The sequence below is a fragment of the Molothrus ater genome, chromosome 4 (genome assembly GCF_012460135.2).
Source record: "Molothrus ater isolate BHLD 08-10-18 breed brown headed cowbird chromosome 4, BPBGC_Mater_1.1, whole genome shotgun sequence".
In the NCBI taxonomy this organism is placed as follows: Eukaryota; Metazoa; Chordata; class Aves; order Passeriformes; family Icteridae; genus Molothrus; species Molothrus ater.
In genome coordinates this window covers 57332280-57353826 of record NC_050481.2, presented here as the reverse complement: position 1 = coordinate 57353826, position 21547 = coordinate 57332280, and the positions used below count along the sequence as shown (strand labels likewise).

Below are 21547 nucleotides of genomic sequence, written 5' to 3'. Positions count from 1 at the left end.
TAGTGAGTACCTGGTAGGGAAAACCTGATGAACAAAAGAGACACCCACCTGAAAATCTCATTCAGGGTCTTTTAAAATTTTGTTAAGGTACCAGTTTTAACAATAGGATGGTCTCACTGAAATGCAGTAGTGAGTAGAATCTGTTTATGAAGCTTCTGAAGGAGTCCAGAAAGATTGTCAAAGGAAAATGCTTTGATGAACACAAGTCAATACAGACTGAGAATATCATGTCAAAGGTTTTCTTGCTTACAAGTAACATCAAGGATGATCAATCATCAGTCACAAACTGCAGATGTTCTGTACTGGTAACTCTAGCACTCTTCTCCGTCTGTTGATGCTCATCTGACTACACTCAAGTAAAACCAACTCAGGAGAAGCCAATGTAAATGCACACAGCAACCATGACAAGGCACTACAAATTCTGAGAAGAGACTACATAAAACCAGGAGCACAACCTCTCTTCTAAAGGTGGTCTCAACTCTGAAAACTGTCACAGGAGACTAATTCTGTATGAAGTCACATACAAACTTGCACACAGCATCCTATAAAAGATTTTGAGAATGTGCTATGTACAGAACAAACTTGATTATCACTGAAATTTAATTCAAAAACTGCCCTAAAAAGTCAGATCAACGATTCTTGATTGCTGTGCTTTACAGGTATTAAACTTTTGTAGAACAGATCCCATTCAAATAATATTTTTAGAGAATTTCAGAATCATTTAGGTTGGAAAAGACCTTTCAGATAATTGAATCCACCTGTTAACTTATCATTGCCAAGTCCATCATTAAACCACAGTCTATCCATCTTTTAAGTACCTCCAGGGATGGTGATTGCACCACTCCCCTGAGCAGCAACCTGTTCCATTGCTTTACAATCATTTGGGTGAAGAAATTTTTCCTAATATCTGATCCAAGCCTCCCTTGGCATAACTTGAAGTCCTCTTGTCCTCTTGTTTTAACTTGGATTTAGTTTCTCACTAGTCTGTCTGTATGACTAGGAAAAAAAACTGCAATAAACAATATTTTTTTGACATTTTCATTAAAAATACAATCTATCAATATTCTATCCAAAGTTCTAAATAACTTCTTGTGCTTCTCATTCACATGGGAAGCAGAACCAACAGTAATGCTGTGACAATTTCAGAACAAGTGTCCTGGTTTGGGCTGGGACACAGCACCTTTTATTTTTAGTAGCTGGTTTTTTTTTGATTTAGTGTAAGAATGATGATAACACACTGAATGTTTTGGTTGGTACTAAGAAGTGCTTACCCTGAGTCAAGGATTTTTCAGTGTCATTTGCTCTACTAGTGAGGAGCTGCACAGAAGGCTGGCACAGAATATAGCCAGGACAGGATGTCCCAAACTAGCCAAAGGGATATTCCACATCACAGAGCATCACACCCAGTATATAAACTGGGAGTGTTACCCAGAATGGGGTCTATCACTGTTCAGGGACTGGCTGGGTACCAGGCAGTGGCTGGTGGACAACTCTGTCACTTGTTTCTCTTAGAGTTCTGTTAGATTCTCTCCTTCTCCTTTTCATTACTATTATTATTGTCATATTTAGTATTATTATTAGCAGATTTTGTTTCAAATATTAAATTGTTTTTATCTCAACCCATGAGCTTTACCAAAACTTTCCAATTCCCTTCCCCATGGGTAGAAGATGGAAGGAGTGAGCGAGTGGCTGCATGGTACTTAGTTGCCAGCTGGGACTAAACCACAACATCTTAGTCACAAAAATATCCTCACAGTTTCAATTTCCTCAGTTTGATGACAGAAGAGCTGTCATCATCTAAACCCTCTACTACGTACAAGGGATTACTGCAAAGATTAACTACAGAAAACTGCTTTCTAGAAAGTAAGAAGAGTAAGAAGATCCTGGCATTTAAAATATATTCCAGTGCTCTTTCACTGTACACTAGAAAAGACCCTTTCATATTGACTAAACAAGTAATCTACAGTGTACCGCTAACATGTTTCCAATTGAGAGAGATTAACATGTCTCCTCCATAAATCCATAGAAGCATTTTTATTGTAGGAGAATCATCTTCCACCTTGGTTAATAACATTTAAAAAAGGATTTTGAGGTGTGGTTCTGCATATAATATAGAAAAGAGAAAATTATTTCCTACAAAGACAAGGAAATCAAGTAAATGGATTAAGTCTCATGATTTGTCACCTTTTGGTGGATACACAGAACTGATTGCAAAGCCTGCAGCAATGCAATGATGCAGTCAGTGTTCAGTGAGAGCTGACCACTGCAGTTTTAGTGCACAATCAGGCACACAGTTCAATCTGTATTTGTCACAAATCATTCCTATCCTCTGCATTAAGCTGTTTAATACACAGAAACACACACAGGTTGATGCGATTTCATGCCTGTCATAGCATCCCAGCATTCTGCATTCATTTTTCTCAATACGTGTTTTTACTTATTGTCTCCAGTAACTACTCACTGCCAACACTGAAAAGTACTTTCAGGACATCTTAAGCACTAATTAATCAGACCTCATGATTAGTATCACACACAAACTCATACTGCTGTAGTCATGCACATCATGAGTACCACAGAATCTCAAAGAAACAAAATTAAAAGCTCACATTGGCCAAGCTATGACAACTACAAAAAAGCCAAAAAACAAACAAGAAAAACACAGCATACTGCTGGTAATTTCAATACCTCACTTGAAAGTAGGGACCCAAGTTTTTAAGAATTAGACATTACTGAGTTGATGTGAAAACTCAGAGTGTGATATTGTACAACTTTAGAAACCATTACATGGAGATATGAGAAGCTGAAACAGCTTAGCTCACTTCCAAACACTTCACATTTTTACAGCTGTGCGTGAAGTATGACAGAATACCACTACGAAAATTACACGTGGGTCTTATTTCTCATAAGTGACAAAATGAGAACAATAATTAAAGTGCACTACAATGATACAACTTCAATCATTCTGGCAGCAAGGTAACAAAGCAGTGGGCAGAAGAATTTTTCTGTAGAAAGCAGTTAGTCTTTTCCTTCAAAGCTATCCCAGGCATACAGTGATGCTGCACAAGTGAGTTAAATATTAACACTTGCCTGGCTTTAGTGAACTCTGCTCTTGAAAGTCGGTATCATGAGAGCCTGTGTCCAAGATGTAGTTCCTCTAATGTCCTACCAGATTCCAGAAATAATATTACATGGCTTCAAAATTTAGCTGGATATAATTTACCTCACAATTTTCACACCTCAAACTAGTAAATAAAAGGATCCAGAGCATCTGGACTTTCCTTGATATACACCTTGTTCCGATACATGATTTATATCTTTTCATATAATTATTTTCTGGATTATTTGAGCAACCTGGTTTAGTGGAAGGTGCCCCTGCCCATGGCAGGGGGGCTGGAACTGGTGATCTTTAAGGTCCCTTCCAACCCAAACCATTCAATGATTCTATGATTATTCCATTACTACTTCAAATATTTTTTGCTTTGAGTCATGCTCTCTAAGATGCTCTTTACAGAATTTTACAAGTGGTTTCATTATGCTAAGTCTTAAGTTCCCACATTAGCTGTATAGCCTAGACTATCTAGGAATCAAACTTTAAAACTTCTTCAAACAGCCAAGTGTCTTAATACTGAAGAGTAAGACATATCCATTCTATTATCCACTATGTTAAATCTTATACTGCTTTACTATTACTATCACTGAATACACCAAAATGTTTAAACATGAGATGATCCTTCAACCTGCATGAATTCAGTAAAAATCCAAGCATTCCTTTACAGATAAACTCTCTTGGCACTGTAATTTAACCAGTAAATTATGGCAATACAGAAAAAAATCACACAGAGACTTCACCATTCTACAGCATGTACTTAACAGATGTTCAAACTCCTCAGCCTTTGGGTATATTTATCTTTACATCTACTAATTGACAGAAAATCTCCACTGAAACAAAGCCTTACTTCTCAGAACGCCATAAACAAAGAAATCCATACTTTAGGTGATATACAAACTTATTATTAATTTAACATTTAACAAAGTGATACTATGCAAGCCACACCACTATACCTCTCTATTCCACCTCAGCATGCTTCTGTTTCAGCGCAGTCAGTTGTTAGAAAAGCAGAACCATGCCACACTCAATGCTTACCCCACAGTATTTACAGCAGTTCAAAGTGAAACTATGGCAAAATTTCCACAATGCACTGATTGACATCAACCAGGAACTGAGCAAATCAGTGTTACAGAAAAAACCTACTTTTTACAAAAATCAAGGGTTAATACTCATGCTTCAAACTTTCCAATTTATGGTTTGTGAACCATGAGACAAATTTAGAAAGTGTAAATCCAAGTCTTTCCTCTGTTTAGAAAACCATTGATCCGTGTATATCCCCTCCCTTCAGAAGGCTAAAAGCAAGCAAACTGCCTCACAAATATGCAAAATAATTACTTCTAGAATACTGGTATATTCTATAAAATTAAATTAAAATACTATCAAATTAGAATGTTACCAAATATACTGGCTACCCACAAACTTAGATAAGTTTTAGGAAAAACAACAATTTTTTTTTCCAAGATGACTTGTGACACTTGTAAGAAATCCCCTCTGTTACAAAATCAAGTCAAACTTATATCACAATCCACATAAAACACCTATCCAATGAAGAAAATTCTAGTGTGAAAACCAGTGCTCATCATAAGCAAACCCAATTCAAAGTTTAAGGAACTAGTTGAACTAGTTATCTGTCTGTAATTTTCAAGGTATTTCTATTTAACATCATACTCAAAATGCCATGAGCCACATTTTATACAGCATTAAGACTTCTGTCTCCATCTACTGGCTGGAAAGCTTTAGGTTCCATCATCCATAGGGGCTGTGACTACACAGATGGTCACACTACTGAACCTTAATGTTTGCTACTGAACAGCGTGATGGATTTCACAGTAATTTCTCTTTAATAAATTAAAGAAGCAAAGCAGCTCATGGTTTTCAAAGCATTGGTATCTACCCCTCCAAACTTGTTTTTGTTCCAAAAGCTGTACGACTGAATTTACTCAGCATCAAGCAGAGTGTTATTAAAAATAAATCACAGTTTACTAATATTTGTCTTTAATATGTTCAAAATCACAAGTAGCTAATGAACAAGATTGCTTAAGCAAGTGATTTCCAAGAAAACCAAGATTGTGTGTCGGGCATTTTAATAAGATTTGCTTATTGAATTTAAAGTAGTTAAACCATTTGGAACATGAAATGCAACCTGGACAAAAAGAAATTTGTTCTTGCTGTATAAAAAAGCTTAAAAGAAGTCTCACTACGGTTGCTTCTGGTATGCTTTTCAGCAACTGAAACAACAAAATGAACAATGTTTTCACTACATTGTGTAATCTGCAGACAAGTACACTTGTCTGTGAATTTAGTTACTTTGGCATCAAACCCATATGCACTCTGAATATATTATTTTAAACTTAACTGCACAGACTGTCACATGATGTCATATGATACCTTTATTTTTATCTTACAGGCCTCCTGGTGCTCCTCAATTCTTCACTAGTCTGATTACATATGGTTTTCCAATCATCTTTTAGAGTCATTGGGGTTTTGATTGTTTTGGTTTTTTTAAATCCACAGGCATTCAAGGTATTTTCTTGTTTATTGATACAATTCACTGCATTTTAATGGGTTCCTTTAGTTTAGACTATTTAGTCTCATCCAACTAATTCACATGAATAATTCTCACTCATAATAATTCATTATTCTAAACAATTACTCCTATGAAGTCAACACACAAAATTTCCAATACTGATGTCATATATACAGTAATTTAAAGATATGAATACACTGTCACTGCAAAAATGTTTTAGATGGATATTTTCATCTTAATAACATTCACATATATATATTTTAAAGCTTTTGTAAAAATAATAATGCTATAAATGTTGACACTTATAAAGCCCTTTTTATTTGGGTTTATTGTTCTGCTAATAATGCACTGAAGATGTCTTTTATCATTTTACAAATTTAAGCATGTATTTTACAGCAAGCCTCTTCTACCTGTATTATTTATTCAATGCTAACATTTTCAAACAGGCAACCACTGAGGAGTGCAATAATGTATTTCAGTTATTGATATTGTGGTCTAGTTAAAGTTTTGCTCAGGTATCTTTTCTTTCTCCATTTTACATTGAAGATACTTGGACGGTTTTGTTTTTTGTGTAGTTTTTACCAAACTCTCTATTCTTCAATATATCCTTCATAAAAGAACTGTGGTGTCATGAATTTCTAATTTTACATGAAGCACTAACAAAAATTATTACATTAACACATAAGGGTATATTTTCCTGTTAGCATAATTAAAGATGTAAGGGAAAATAAAATCCAAGCGAGGTTGTCTGAAGAGTATACTTGCCCACATAAGTACACACTAAAATTTTTTTTAATGGACTATGTGATCTATTGAAATATTTTCCTACAATTATGCTCAAGTTTGGCTTCAGGAAAAGAAACTACTTTGAGCAAATCTAATTTCCAGCTTGGGATTTTAACAAGTGATACACCATACACTATACAGGACTTCACTGATGTACAGTTGTGATTCTACAGACTGATAAGAAAAATGTCCCAAATGTGGACTTCTAAGAAACTGAGAGCCGAGCTTGCCAAAATTAGGTGGCATTGCATTTCTCAAACAACAAAAAGCCTCTACATGCACACAATACAGCACGAGACCATGCTAAGAATGAAACAAAACCAACCTTGCTGTTAGGCCCCGATGAGAGCTGTCTCAAAAAAATAAAAAAAACAACGAGGTTTCAAAAGAGTGACAACTAGAATAAGCTTTCATTAGGCTTTTATTTTTTAAATAACAGAATCAAATATAACTGAAGATAGTTAACAAACATATGCTGAAGTGCTGTATTTTATTATACATAGAATTATCTATGAGTCTAATACTAAGACACCTGGCAATGAACTTTCTGAACTCCTATGATTGAGGTTAAGCATTACAAAAAATACCTGCTTTAAGTACAAACAAAAATATAGCTATGAACCTGACTGAAGCAGTACTTAGAAGAAACCTCAAAAAGGCTAAGGCACTATAAACTGAAGTACAGCAGGGGCTATAGTTTTTCCAAGATATTCTTTTTTAAACTGGACCAAATTGGTCCATAGGCACTCTATGTGAAAAATGCTTTAAATCTAAGATAACTCATTTCCACAGTGATGTTAAGTTACACAAGAAAATACACCTACCACAAATTGCACTGAATCAATTTCATGTGTTTGTTATTAAAACTAAGTTTTGGTTTCTCCTTTGAGGTATGTTGGTTAATTTAGCTATACTACCCATTTGTAACCAGCCTTTTTACTGATTACCTGTAGATGTGTGAATTTGGCTGACAGCACAGAAGGAAAAAGAAAATCAGGATCTACTCACCAAGGAGGAATCCCTGTGACACCACATTCCATCCTATAAAGGAAGTGAAAGTGCTCTTCCCTTCGGTCTGATTTACAAGAAAGAAAGAAAGAGAAGGTTGTAATGTTGCTACACTATGCACTGTTATGGAAAGGAGAGCAAGGAGTACTTGATCTGAGAGTATACTACAGAAAAAAAATGAATGCATCTTCCTTTTTTGGTTGGTAGAAAGCTACACATTTTGGTGGGCAGATGCACAACATCCTAAATGAACTTCAGGTGACAAAAGGAAGTTTATGGATTTCATAGCTAAATTCCTCAAAGAAAAAAAAAGGCTTGGGAGTAAGTGTATAACAGAGGTTCAAATTTTTTTAATAGCCTGATAACATGAACAAATAAATAATGTCCATAAGAAGAATGCCACTGTATTTGTTTGTTTTATTGTTCCAGATATGCTTTGTTTCTACAGTTTCTTTCTTGGAATAATGTTGTTCTATTTATTTCCTACCGAAAAACAGGAATCTGTAAACTCACAGGAGGCCAATGAGAATTTTAAGATGTACATACAGTATAGCTGAAGTTATTCATGTTATTGCTGACAGGACCTAAATTCACTTATTTCAGAGAGCAGAGTAAAAGAAAAATACAGGTATTTACAATCTATCTATATCTACTTTCACATGGAAGAATTCACAGAATATTCTGAGTTGGAAGGGAACCCACAAGGATCATTAAGTCCAACTCTTAAATAAATGGCCTGCACAGGGATTGAACTCACAACTGTGGTGTCATTAGCACCATGCTCCAGTTCCTGGTGGGATTCAGCTCTGGTGTGAGGCACTGGAGGTGCTGGGGCATGTGAGGGGTGGGTGGGTGCTGCTCACAAAAGCAGGATCTTGTTGGGCTTCCACTATCAAGGTGCTGCCCTCATCCCTGGACCCACTCCTGGCAGTGGGAACTCGGGAACCCCTGAAGATGAGGTGTGTGTGGGAGGTCTCTTGTAAAGGTTTTGTCAATCTATCTTTACATGTAAGAAAATACATAATCTTCTACTGTATTTTTTTGAGAAAACGACAATTTGGAGAAAAACCCCTCACCTTCCCTCCCAAATCCTTTCTTGCCTTGTGGAGATGATGGAAAATGCCTTCAAACATAATTAAATGGGGAGTCTTATCAGAGTTTCACTAACACGCAATTTTAGCTTTCATATCATGGCGTTTTACAAATAATACAGAAGAGCTTTTCCACATTCCCACATTGCCTTTATTGGCATGCAACATATTTTCAAGAAAAATAAGTTAGCTCTATGAAAGAGCTTCAAAACAGGCAGTGATATTAATCTACCCAGAATCTCTGAGCCTGAGGTATTGATCAAAAAATTGTCTGAATTGTAAATGAATGTCTAAATTGTAAATGAAACTTTCAACCTTGGGCAGAGTCAGTTTTAGGAACCTGTCACCAAGGACTCTAATTCAAACAGAACTCCACCAGGTCCACTGCTCTGTCTACCTTGGCACATACTTTGCTGGAACAATGAATCTTTTATGCTGTCAAAGAATGTTTTAATAAAGTGAGAATAGTCTACAAGATTCAAAGAGAATAATTTAGGAAAGTTCTTTTTATTGTGTCAAAAGAAAATATAGTAGAGCTGATTGTTTTTTTTGATTTCAGAAGATGTAATCTGATTTTGTGAAGTGCTTGTTAATTTTTTCTAAAAGCACCCTGCCACTTATAGAGCACAGACTAATGAAGTTGCACCTGCCAAAACTACCAAAACCATGTGATGATTCAGCCCTTGCCAGTTTGATCTCAGTAATTAAACAAAGCATTTAGTTCACTCAATGATAGTCTTGGATTCTTCTGACTAAAGTTCTCTAAGTTTTTTAAAAGATTGCTTTGTCAGCACCAATATAGTTCTGACAAAAACACAGAACTAAATTTGCTCAAAAGGAAAGATCAAGTGATGAGGAAGGATGACAGAAGTCAGACTGAAGTGCTTACACTGTCTAGGCAGAAAGAGTAAACTATTTTCTTTAAGATACATTACTCTTTCTTTCCTTTCAGAACTCCGTAAAATGAAATATTCCAACATGTGAAAGAGGCTATAAACCACTTCCCCTACATTTAAGCACTTTGCATAATATACCCTAGACAGGAATTAGCTCATTTATATAGAATGTGGTTTTATTGTTAAAAAAAGGGTAATATAATCTTTCTCTACACTGAAAAGAGAAGATAGAATTATGAGGAAATAAATAAACTGAAGAGTAAACTGGAAGGGAAGCAGAACACTCACTGCTCAATTACTCCACTGAGATGTTGAGAGAAAAGTCAGGATGAAGGGAGGAGCACTTTTATTTACTACACAGAATGGAATATGATGTGGCAGGTTCAAGTAACAACTAGTCAACATTTATTTGATATTTGCAAGGAAGAACAAGCCAGAAGATAAACAGCCACCTGCTTTGTAAGTACCTTTTATAATTACAAATGTGCTTTACTTATTCAACTCTATTTTGTTACAAATACATAAAAATGTATTTCCTGAGCTGGAAGAAAATCACAAAAATTTTTGCCATAACAAATTAAATCAGCATAACTACAAAAACCAAAAAAAAAACCCCAAAAATTCAAAGTGCAGACTCTGAATACTTGGAAATAAGAATTATTACATCTGAAGAAGTTCCATTACATACTATGAGTCCTAAAACTTTCAGTAAAAAGCCACAAACTTTAGAACATGAATGAATTAAACCCTCTACTGAACAACTGGAGATTCTAGTGAACTAAATTCCAACACATTGGAAGAAATTGTGAAGGAATTGCTTCTGGAGTTGTTACAAAAACAAAGACTTCTTCACTCAAGATAAGTTTCACAGCGTCTTACTTGATAACCCTTTAACACAGGCAAGTTCAACAGATTAAACCACTTTTTACTGTCCCTGACACACAAAATACTGTCAAGCAAGCAGACTAAATATTAGCATTGCAGGTGCATGTATGCATATATACACATATCACACACATGAGTGCATATGGGGCTTCAAATGTCACTTTTGTCAGCATATTGAGCAACAACCTAAAACAGTAATTGGTCTTTGAAATCTTTAATTATAATTTCAGAAGAGCAGAAAATTTCTTTGCCAAAAGCAAAGCTGAGTTTATAAACGAGGAAGAACATTTTTAAAACAGAAAAAAGTAAGATTCAAATGATACACTGAACTTCATTACATTTACCTGAATTTAGTAATAGCATCTATACAGATATCTACAAATAGGAACAGAATTTGCCTTGTCATCAGGCTAAAGCCAAACAACTGTCATTTCTACACAGCTAAGAAAACTCTTGACCTACTAAGTCTGAGGTTCAGTGCAAAATTAACAGCACAATAAAACATTAGAGACTGCCATCTAGTGCCTATGTTTAACTTCACCAGATACAAACATCTCAGCTTTGGACTATATTTCACAATATTATTTTTTTGCAACTAACTAGCATTTGCTTGTAATCAGAACATACATTTCTAAACTAGGCATCTAAAAGATCTTCACATATAAAAGATAATATTGATAATGCAAATACAAACAACATAATTAAAAAAAAAATCAGTAACCATAAATCAACTTCATGTTTTGGAAAATTTAGAATAAAGATCCTGAAGTCTATATTTATCAAGAAAAAAAAATTACATCAATACAAATGCTCCATTTATTTTAGACTACACTTAAGGTTTACACAGCCAACTTTACCATGAAGTAGCAGGTTTTATGAAGGAGATTAATTCTATCCAATTTTTGATGCCTATACCAGAAAAGCTAAAAACTTTATGTATTAGCAACTTCTTAGTATTGATATGAACAGAAAATCAAGGCATTAAGATCTAATATTTCTTAATATTCTGCTTCGTTTTCCTCTCCATGCTTCACTCCCTAGGATTCTTCAGAGGAAAGAAAAGAACACTTTTTATTCAGGGATCTTTTCAGCAAAGTTTTCCATGAAAATAAAGAAAGCTTTAACTGTTAAAAAATAAACAACTTCTGTTTTGATATCAAAGAGCCTATCAAAATACATGAGCCAAGTCTAAGGAATTTTAAAAAAATGTTCACATAGATGTTAGGTAAAAGAACAAAACTATAAGGTAAGGTTAGATCTCTCTCCTTTACTAACCTGAATATGCCTAAGTGGTGCTGTTATCAAACTGTTGTGTCTGAAGGAAGCAATGGTGACAGTTAGTGACTGCTGCTAAAGCTTAAAGGTCACACACACACACCTTTACTTTGGCTAGCTTACACTGAGACTTCTATTTTTCAGTGGAAGAAGTCATTAGTAGTTCAAACAGTACTGAAAGGCCATAAAATGAAGCATACACATAAATGGTGAAATATCATTGAAGGGTATCAACACCTTTCTCTTGAATCAACTTACCGTAAGCCATAGCAAGGCAAAGTGATGAACCGGAACATTGCCAGAAAAACTCTCAAAGGAAGCAGGGTGAACACATACAGAAAAGCATCCAGGCACAAAAAGATTCCAAAAAACATCAACTAAATTACAAAAATAAACAGAAGTATGTTAGTAGTTTATAAAATTCACAAAAAGTTTATAAAGAATTATGCTATGAAATATACATTTACATAAGACTAATTAACCAAATAAGCACAATATTCTCACTTGTTCAATCAGCTGAACCATAAAAAAAATTAACATGCTATGCATTTGAAGACTATTCAGCAATTCTGCACCACAAGGTCCAAGTAATGAAGGCTTTTGTAGAATTTCACAGCTCACTGCACTTAGTATTTATTTAATATATAAACAGCAGTTGAATATAGCTGCCACTCACTTTCCAATGGTAACTTTCCTGTAAGGTTAACAAAGTTCATGTTTTAACCTTAGGGGGAAAACCAACAGAGTTGTGCATAACTGTGCACAGCCATTTTCTTCCTATCTCCTTTTTCAACATTATTTCCTCACCCCAAAAAGTTTTCTATTACCTTGTAAATTTTCTATTGCACAGCTAATTACAGCTGTGGTAGATCTCCTTCAAGGAATCCAGAAATTCTTTTTCTTTTTCATACAAAGAATATAACATACAAAGTTGAAATATCTTATCCTTAATTTACACAAACATTAAAGCCATTCATTGTGGCTACAAGCCAAGCAACTCTATGAGAATTAAACTAGACATAAACTCCACAATTCCAACTCCCATATACCAGACTCTCCCCACATGGCATTCCTTCTTTATCTGCTCTTTAAATGATTCTGTGTTCTATCTAAATGAAGTCTAGAAATATGGTTTTATGCTTCTGTCAGACCATGAGCTAGTAATTTTTCCTGCAAGGATACTCCTATACAAGCCAGTTTAACTGGCTGCACAATTAAGACTAGCAACATCTAAGCAGACCCACATATCCATGTCAGATATGCATTTACATGTGGAAGTTGTATGTACTGCTGATGGGAAAGGAAGATACTGGGATGAGGGTGTAAACCAAAGTACAAGTAAATTACTTTTAGCTCTCTCAGTCCCTCTGCCTTTCAAAGTACCTTCTTTGTTAGCTTGTGCAATGGCCAGTCCCATGTCCAGGGAGCCCTCTTACACCTCATACATTCTAACTCCAAAAGCAATCCCACAGACTGCACCCCAGAAGAACTATCTACAAACCACATAAGACAACTGACTTAGGCACAACTGTACTGCCATCATTCCTGAATTTTTATTTTCCTTTATAATATTATTTCAACCAATTCTACAGTGGTAGAATACCTCAATACCATCATGATGTTAAGGTCTCTTTCCTGATATTTACTCATTCATCTCAAGTACTATTTTCTAAAACATCATCATTTTTAGTTATTATTCAAAGTTATCAGGAGCAGTGGTTACATGAACTGTAGATAAATTTATGCACTGCCTTAATATGTCATTAAGCTATCTATGTATTTTAAAATAACTTTTAAACTAGGTATTGAATATTAAAGCAATGAAGATGACCAGAACTGAATACTTACTATTTTTAAACTCCTTAACCCCGACAAAACAGAAAGATAGCCAGTCATTTTGCTTGTGTTCTTTGAGGACATCCTTATAATCTCAAAAACAATGCTACTTTTTCTTTTAGATCTAGACTTCTAGACTTCTAGATTTCTTCTCCCCAAGTGCAATGGCAGTTTTTCACGTTCTATAAACTTGCATTAAGATTTGCAATTATTGCTGAATGTCCTCATTTTCCCAATATTTTTACTACATGCACCCAATGAAATATAATCAGTGCTAAACCTTCTACTCCTTTCTGTAAACATTATTTTTGCTGCTCCATTAAGGAACTAACAGAAAAGCCTACAGAGCTTTTCCATCATCATAACTATAATTTAACACAGGAGCACAAAGTTGAACTTTGAGATCAACTGAAAACTGTTCCCTTAAGATGGCAGGAATAGAGACTACCAGACCACCTTATGTAGTATAAGTAACCTACTAAATGAAAAGCTCCCACTGAAAAGACACAAAATGCCTGAGGGGAAGTATCACTTACATGGTGAATTATCTAGCTTCTCTAAACAAAGAAAGGTACTCAGAACAACAACAAAAATACTACCTTTTGAACATTAAACTCCTGTCTAAAACTATGGATGTTAGATAAGTGCCTATTAAGTAATATCTCCTGAGAGTAGGCTTTGATAAATTTACTCCGATTTATTCTCACTCTTCCTGATTATAGTTTTCATTCTTATTCTGTAATTATAAGGTAGTAAACAAAACAAACCATCGAGAAAATTCTTCTCTTCCTTTACTAGTGCCTGACATGCTTTATTTCAAGCAAGTGGATTTTTGTATCACATTGGCAAGCAGTTTCTGCAACAGGTGATGATCTGTACACTATCTAGTTGATTTCTAGGTGCTCAATTTGATAAAGTTAGTATGTATACTAACATGGACTAAGCCAGGAAAAGAACTAAAATATATTTCATAATCTCAGTGTAAAAAGATAACAATAATTTTCAAAATCTCTTTATTATTCAGTTTCATAATATTTCATATTCAAAGGACAGACTGAAGTTTGATTTACCATGCAAAACCCATCAGTTGCACCACTTACAGCATTAATCTTATTTGTAAAAAGACTGCTGGATATTACGTGTTCTAACACACCAAAAATTTTATTGAAAATCTATGGTTACAATCCTTCAGAATAATTTCTGTGCCTTGGAGACAGCATGTAATAATCTACATAATTAAAAATGGAGATGATGTAGAAATGCTGTGTCATTGAACTGAGTCTCTACCATAAGTATATGAAGTATGAATATTCTATCATAAACTGGAACGTGTAAATATGGAGGATGTGAAGACACCATCCCTGGAGATGTTCAAAGCCTTCAATCCTGAACAACCTGTTGTAGGTTACACAGCTTTAGGCAAGGGCATGGACTACTCCATGGGTCCATCCCAATCTCATTTATTCCGTGATCTTCTGCAGTAACTGACTGGGAATTTAATTCGGTAAAGCCAGGCCTCATCACGGCTGAAGGATGAATTTAATGATACTGAAAGGGGAACATGAGCACACTACTGACCAAAGGAATCCTGCCCACCTTCCTCCCTCCTCCACTGCTCTTTCATCTTTAGTTATAAAGCTCCCCTTCTGTCCTTGTGTAGACTCTGGATTCTCAAGATTATTGGCTGAGCAAATCAGCTCACTATTCTAGCACAGAGCAAACAGAGCAAGGAAAGTATAACATTCACTGCCAAACTATGAGCGGATTTAACTCCTGGAATGGTCCAACAAGAACCACAGCTCATGCAAAACAGGCAGTATGCATAAAGCAGGAGACTGAAGTAGGAGAAGAGCAAAACAAACTTCTTCCTTCAGTTTAAATTAAAATGATTTAGCCCTATGTAACTTCATCCCTAGAGATTTTGGGAATTTTAGCAGTATTAATTTTAATGTTATCATTACACTGCAGCCTAGCCAAACCTTATTACCAATGGTGCCTTACTCATCAATCCTGAGCACACTGCTGCTGCTGCTGCTCCCAAATCAACATGGTTAAGCCAGAACAAAACCTTGGCTCACTGCAGGGCCAGAATAATATCTAAGCTGACATAAAGGAGGTGGCAAGAATCCCTCAGGAAGGGCTATAACACTGGGACAGAGAGGGGAGATGTGGCAAACAGTGGCAAGAAGCAAAATAAAAGACTACAAAAATTAAGTTAAAAACCTTGGAAAAACTCATCTGTCACCATATTTTTATAAGACTGAAACCTTCCCATTCTCAGAGAACTTTATACAGGAAAAAATATTTGAAAAAATGTTTTAAATGTAAAATTACATTTTGCTGTAAAAAGTTTTCTTTTGCTTGATTATTCCTTTAAGAATCAATGACATCTTTATATTTGAAATAATTTGTCATCATCTGAATTGTTTGTCTCTACTAATGAATTGCCAGCAGCAACAAGAAAACAGGCAAAAAAAACCTGAAACAAAAATGTTTAAGTTAGTTACATTGAAAAATAATCATTATAGAGGTTTACATTTTGTTTTTGTAGCAAAAGTGTTTTAAATAGTTCTTTAAATAATTTAATTCAACAGATTTCATCTCTAAATTGAATCAGAAGTTAAAGCATACTTCACCTTTTCCAGTTCTTTTGGTATCCGCATGCACGTGTACACTCTCTCTCGCCGCTCTGTGTATTTTGCCTCATTGTGCTCAAGGAAATAACCTCTTGTTAGCTCAGCACTGATGAACCTCAGCAAGGAAAGATCTATTCAGAAACACACATAGGCAGAAGTCACTTCAGGCATGACCTCCAGAGGGTGAGAAGCTGCTAACTTTTGTTACTTATTACTTGCTACATGTTTCATTTGCATAGCCTCTAACCCAGAAGGTTTTGCTGATGGTTAAATAACTTTGCATGGAAGGAGTTTCAGGAGATGCAAGTCCAATGCTCTCCAATTCATTTCCCTGCTGCCTCCCAACAAACAAGCTACTTTTCCCAGGCAATCAGATATCCACTTCTACAAAACATTACTCAAAGCAGCTACACAAAATGCAACATGCTGAGTGAATCTAATCCTTAATGTATTATCAGACCTCCTAAATTTACTAAACTCTATTTTTGACTTCTTAAAAGCTATTTTCTCACTTGTTTTTATTTTAAAGAATAAAACATTAGCAACTTGTTTTTTATTTTAAAGAATAGCTTTCCACAACAGCAAAACATGACAGACGTGTGATCCCAAGCAATTCAGTGCACAAATAGTACAAACACACTGAACCTTTGGGATCAGGTCTTTCACAGTCAAAAAGCCATCAAGCACGTACAGATCTCCTCTGCTTTAATGGCTGTAGGTAAATAACCTGAAGGCTGACTGGCCTGTGTTTAAGCAGCTCATATTGGCTTCTAAAAAAGACTTTGCACAGAAGAGTCTTACAAAATTTATAACATATGAAATTATAATTATGAAATTCAGGCTGTCAGCACAAGAAGGTTGAACTTAAGTTTCAACACTCACAGACAAGGTCTGACATTATCACCTCCTTGTAACACTTCAGAAGTGACAGAACACTACAATGAAGTTCAACATCTCCGGTTATTGGCATTTAAAAACAGAAACTCTCAATGTTCACACAATACCCAGAAGATGAAAATCATTCATCTAGACAAACAGATGAAAAGCTAGAGACGCTTACTATGATACAAGCACATGTTTACAAATGGTAAAGCTAGAAACACTATGATACAAGCACATGTTCACAAATGGTAAATTCAAATTTCAGCCAAAGTCTTAGGGACTAGAGGAGGGAGAAGTAATCTTGCATGGTAGAATGCTCTGCATTTTTCAGGGCAGGAAGAGGCTGTATATACATTCTTAGCAAAACAACTCAGGTTACAGCTGTTAAGAGCAGAATGCAAGTATTGACACTCTGCATGAAGAATTCACCCAAAACTGTCTGAGGCAATGCCTTCTCAATATTCATCACATTGAAGATGAAGACTTTCACAGTAGCCAGAAGTTTACAGAGTTTTAAAGCAAAGAAGGAATCAGCTCAAGCAGAAATATAAAAGAAGCAAAAGAGGGTGTGCTTACAGCATGCATTACCTTGGGTGGGAGGTGTGATTACAACCTGGGGGAAATTACAGGCACTTTGTAGTTTGTGGTGCTGCATTAATATTCTCCATATGTCTGGTATTGTGATTTATCATATTGCTGGTACTGACTGTAAAATTCACTAACTACCTGTTAATTATGTATTGTTAATAAATCATGATTTTCTTCAAACGATGAGAACTGACCCATTTTCCTGTGTATGAGCTTGTCACTGGAAAATGATTTTGGTGATCCACTTCTACTAAGTAGGCCAAAATCACTCAAAGCCTTAAAGGCATTTATTTTAAAACAAACAAAACAACATGTTGCTTAATGGGTAATAATAAACAAATATTTACATATAAAGTTTCAAACAAAGTTCATTCTGTGAAATCACTGCTTAGACCTCTTGCAAACTTGTTTTCTGGAGTCTCCCTTTGTAACACTATCACTTTTAACTTTTTTGGTTATTCCAATTCTTCAATGTTTAAAAACTGGAAAGTAAAGCCAGGTATGTATAAGCACACCAAATAATTACTCTGTTAAATGCCCAGGTGTATTTTCTTCCACCTCAAATAACCAACCTTCTCTAACTTAAAGATACAGCCATCTCAAACAACTGAAGTTTCCTGCACAGTAAATATATGCATACGAGCAAGTACCATGGGGTAACTTATGAGTCCCTGCCAACTTCAGATATTTTAAGATTTTAGCTAATGGGTTATTTGTTCCCACCCCTTCTTACCTAACACAAATTATTTCAGAGGCCTATTGCTGAAAACTATTTAAATTATTTTAAGTAACTATTTAAATTATTTTAAGTTTCCAACACCTTAGACCTTCATGCCCTAGATATTGAGGGATAATCAATCCTCCTGACTGAGCTTGATCAACACACAAGCTCCAGAGTGTGGGTGCAAAATCCCCTCTCCAGTGACAGGGGATGCACTGGAGCACACAGCCACTGAGCCAGCTCCCTTCTGAGCGCTTACTGCCACCCAGCACCAGGCTCAGCTCTGGGCCAGCTGTGAAACAGATTAGCGGCTGACCCTGTGGGAAAAACACAGTAACCAAAAGAACAGCATGAGACACCACGGCAGAACAAAGTAATAAATCATTTGAAAAACAGCTTAATGCTGCTATCAAAGCATCAAGCAACATTTTCTTTTAAAAGTAAACTCTACCTCCCACTTCAAATTCCTTCCCTACTTCAAATTCCCCTCTTTTGCAGTCAGAAAGTTTTAGACTGTGGTCCAAGTTTAATCTGTTCAGACAGATTCATACTCTTAATGCTTACAGTATGCTCATTTACCTCCACACCTCAGGACAGGAAAGCATAAGCATCTTCAAAAAACACAAAAGACACAAATTCCTTCAAGGTAAGAAGACAGTGATTTAGCTAAGTTAGACTTCAATGCATAGCTGCACAAAGGATAACCATTAACCAGAAAGGAGAGGAAAAGTTAAGGAAATGTGAAATGTACTGCACTTCAGTAAGTTTCTATTCTATAATCATTAATTTAATCCTAAACACAGCAGTTCCAGGCACTCACTTCACTCCTGTCAATCCTAAATACACACTTCTTCCATAAGCACACCAATTAATCAAAAAATATATATTTTAAAAAGTATTTTCTTCTCCACTAATCAACTTCTCTTTACAGTACTAGTCCTGCTTCATCAAAGAAACCCCTACTTTATTAGTTAACATACTGCTACCCTTAGACAAGTTAGAATTTTTAGTTGCTCAATCAAGAAGCCTGTTCTTATGTTTTCTTGCCATGAAACATCAAAGAGCACTGAAGATTTTTAAGTATTTTAAAATTTCAAATAAATTGCATGAACATAGTTAAGTATTCTCCACCACCTCCAGTCACAATCTCCTTTTTATAAAGTTATTTGTTCAGTTGTTTTTCAGGCACATCGGTATGTATCTTGATCATTCTTTTTTTTCACCTAAAAGCAACTCATGCTACTACAATCAAGCAAATTCCTTTACACTTATGAAAATTACATCACCTTTACATTCTGTAGTGTTCACCAACACCACAGAACTGCAGCCAATGATGCTGCATATCTGATGATATAATACATCAGAAACAGACATTGCACCCATCAAACTCGAAGGAAAGCATTCAATTATTGACATATTACTGAAGTTAAATCCTATTATTTTATTTTCTTTTTTTTTGATAAGACTGTGTTATCACATTCAAGCCAACACTGAGAAAGCCTTGAAAGTTTAACACTTCAACCACTTTCCAGATTTTCAGCAAGCCAATCATTTAAGAATACAGCAGCAATGTAGCTATTTATAACCTTAAATTAATTTACAACATTAAATTAATCCTGACACGGTGACTGACAGGTTTTACAAAAACTGCAGGGGTATTTCAAAAAGTTACTTAGTAGATACCTGAAATAACCGGTTGAAGTCTGAATGTAAATATAGCTGCATACTGATAACAAAGGCCATGACATTTCCCCTTATTTTTCCTTATGAATCCCCAGCTGGCAAATTTAATTTACTTTAAATAACTTCTAATAATCTGCGTACTTCCAAGTTCTAACAGCATCGTCACTGCCAGCAGCAGAGGCAAAGACCACTGCAGTCGCAGCTGTAAGCGTGTAACAAGAGCTGGTAAGACGACCAAACACTTCTAGCACTTCAGCAAGAAACTGGAGCGAGCCCGCAGCCTCCCGGCCCGCGGGGCTCGGGGAGCGCTCCGAGCGACCCCTCTCGCTCCAGGCACCGCTGCACCGGGCAGGTACCGAGGCCGACAGCCGGAGTCCCACCTTCGGGCACAGCACCCCTCCAGGGACGGTGCCCGAGCTGCTCGCACCCCTCCCGAGCAGCAGCTGACAAAACTGCGTGACAGGGCACGAGGACCCGTCCGCCCGCGCTCCGCACCCCAACACCCCGTACGGGGACCGGGGCACAGCCGGCCACGCGCACCCCGCCTCACGGAGCGAACCCACGGGCAGGGCTGAGGGAGAGCTCCCCGCGGGCCGCCCGCCGCTCCCGGGGCCCGCCCGCTCCCGGCGCACTTTTCAAGTCGCTCGCCCAAGTTCGCACGGGCGAACCAAGAGCCGCCCGCCCTGGGCAACGCCGCTACGGCCACACAGGTACCCCCGTGCGGGCCACCTTGTCCCGGGGCCCCCTCTGCCGCGAGGAGGAGCCCGCTGGCCCCGCCGCCGCCGCCGCCGCTCACCCGAGAGGCTCCGCTTCTTCTTCCTGCCCCGGTCGCTCTCGTAGAAGCCTAACGTCTCCGTTCGCTGCTGCGGGGACGGCTGCCCCGGGCCGGCGGTGGGCGGCCGCGGCTCGCTGCTCCCCCAGAGAGTTTTCGGCTCTCCGCGGCCGCTGTCCTGCCGCCCTTCCCCGCCGCTGCCCGGCGCGGCGGCGGCGGCGGCGTCGGCAACGCCGGCCATGTTCGCCGCCCGCTGCGCGCCCGCCGCCCCCGCGCCGCGCGCCTGCCGGTGACTCATCACCGCGCGACAGCCGCGGGCCCGGCCGCGCGCCACTGCCCCGCACGCGGGGGGCGGAGAGGGGCGGGCCGGCGCGCCGCCATCTTGCCGCCGTTAACCCCTCAGGGAACGGGCCCTGTCCCGGCGCCTCCCGCTGCCCCGCCCCGAGGCTCCCCCGGCTCTCAGGGTGCTGCAATGGAAGGCACCAGGTTTGCGTCGGGGGACGGACTCAGTGGGGTCTCCGCCGTTTTTCGCAAAAAGCATCACGCGTGTGATGGTCACGGTCTCACGGCCCCCTCCCCACGGGCCGTGGGACAGCAGCTCAAAGCGGTGGCTAACAAGGTGATTAAACCTTGAACCACGCAAATAAAGACCTTGTTCAAAAATGGAAAGCGAGTGGTGAATTATTAACTTAAAGCCAACAGGGCTTCGGTGAACTGCAGAGCACGAGTTGGCCTGGGCCGGGCGCCTGAGGTCACAGCCCGGCGCTGCCCCGGCCGGCCCTGGCGGAGCCGCGGCTGCCGGGCCTGCCCTGTCCCGCCCGGCTCGCACGGAGCTCAGCGCGCCCCGCAGCG

The 21547-nt window shown here is 37.8% G+C and overlaps 1 protein-coding gene across 3 annotated transcripts in view; it reads right to left on the bottom strand.

Annotated features, from left to right (window-relative positions):
• Nucleotides 1-20949, bottom strand: part of TAPT1 (transmembrane anterior posterior transformation 1) — a 49291-nt gene extending 28342 nt beyond the window's left edge. Inside the window, exons 1-4 of one of the 3 annotated variants that reach the window (XM_036382351.2) lie at nt 20720-20949; nt 16050-16180; nt 11836-11954; nt 6748-6771 (exon numbers count right to left, since the gene is read on the bottom strand). In XM_036382351.2, the coding sequence (XP_036238244.1) occupies nt 6748-6771; nt 11836-11954; nt 16050-16180; nt 20720-20936 (491 nt within the window). In that variant the 5' untranslated portion in view covers nt 20937-20949. Of the gene's footprint in view, nt 1-6747; nt 6772-7430; nt 7498-11835; nt 11955-16049; nt 16181-20719 lie in introns of those variants that run through there. The other 2 variants (XM_036382352.2, XM_036382353.2) reach the window with 2 other exon arrangements.
• Between the last annotated feature and the right edge of the window lie 598 nt (nt 20950-21547).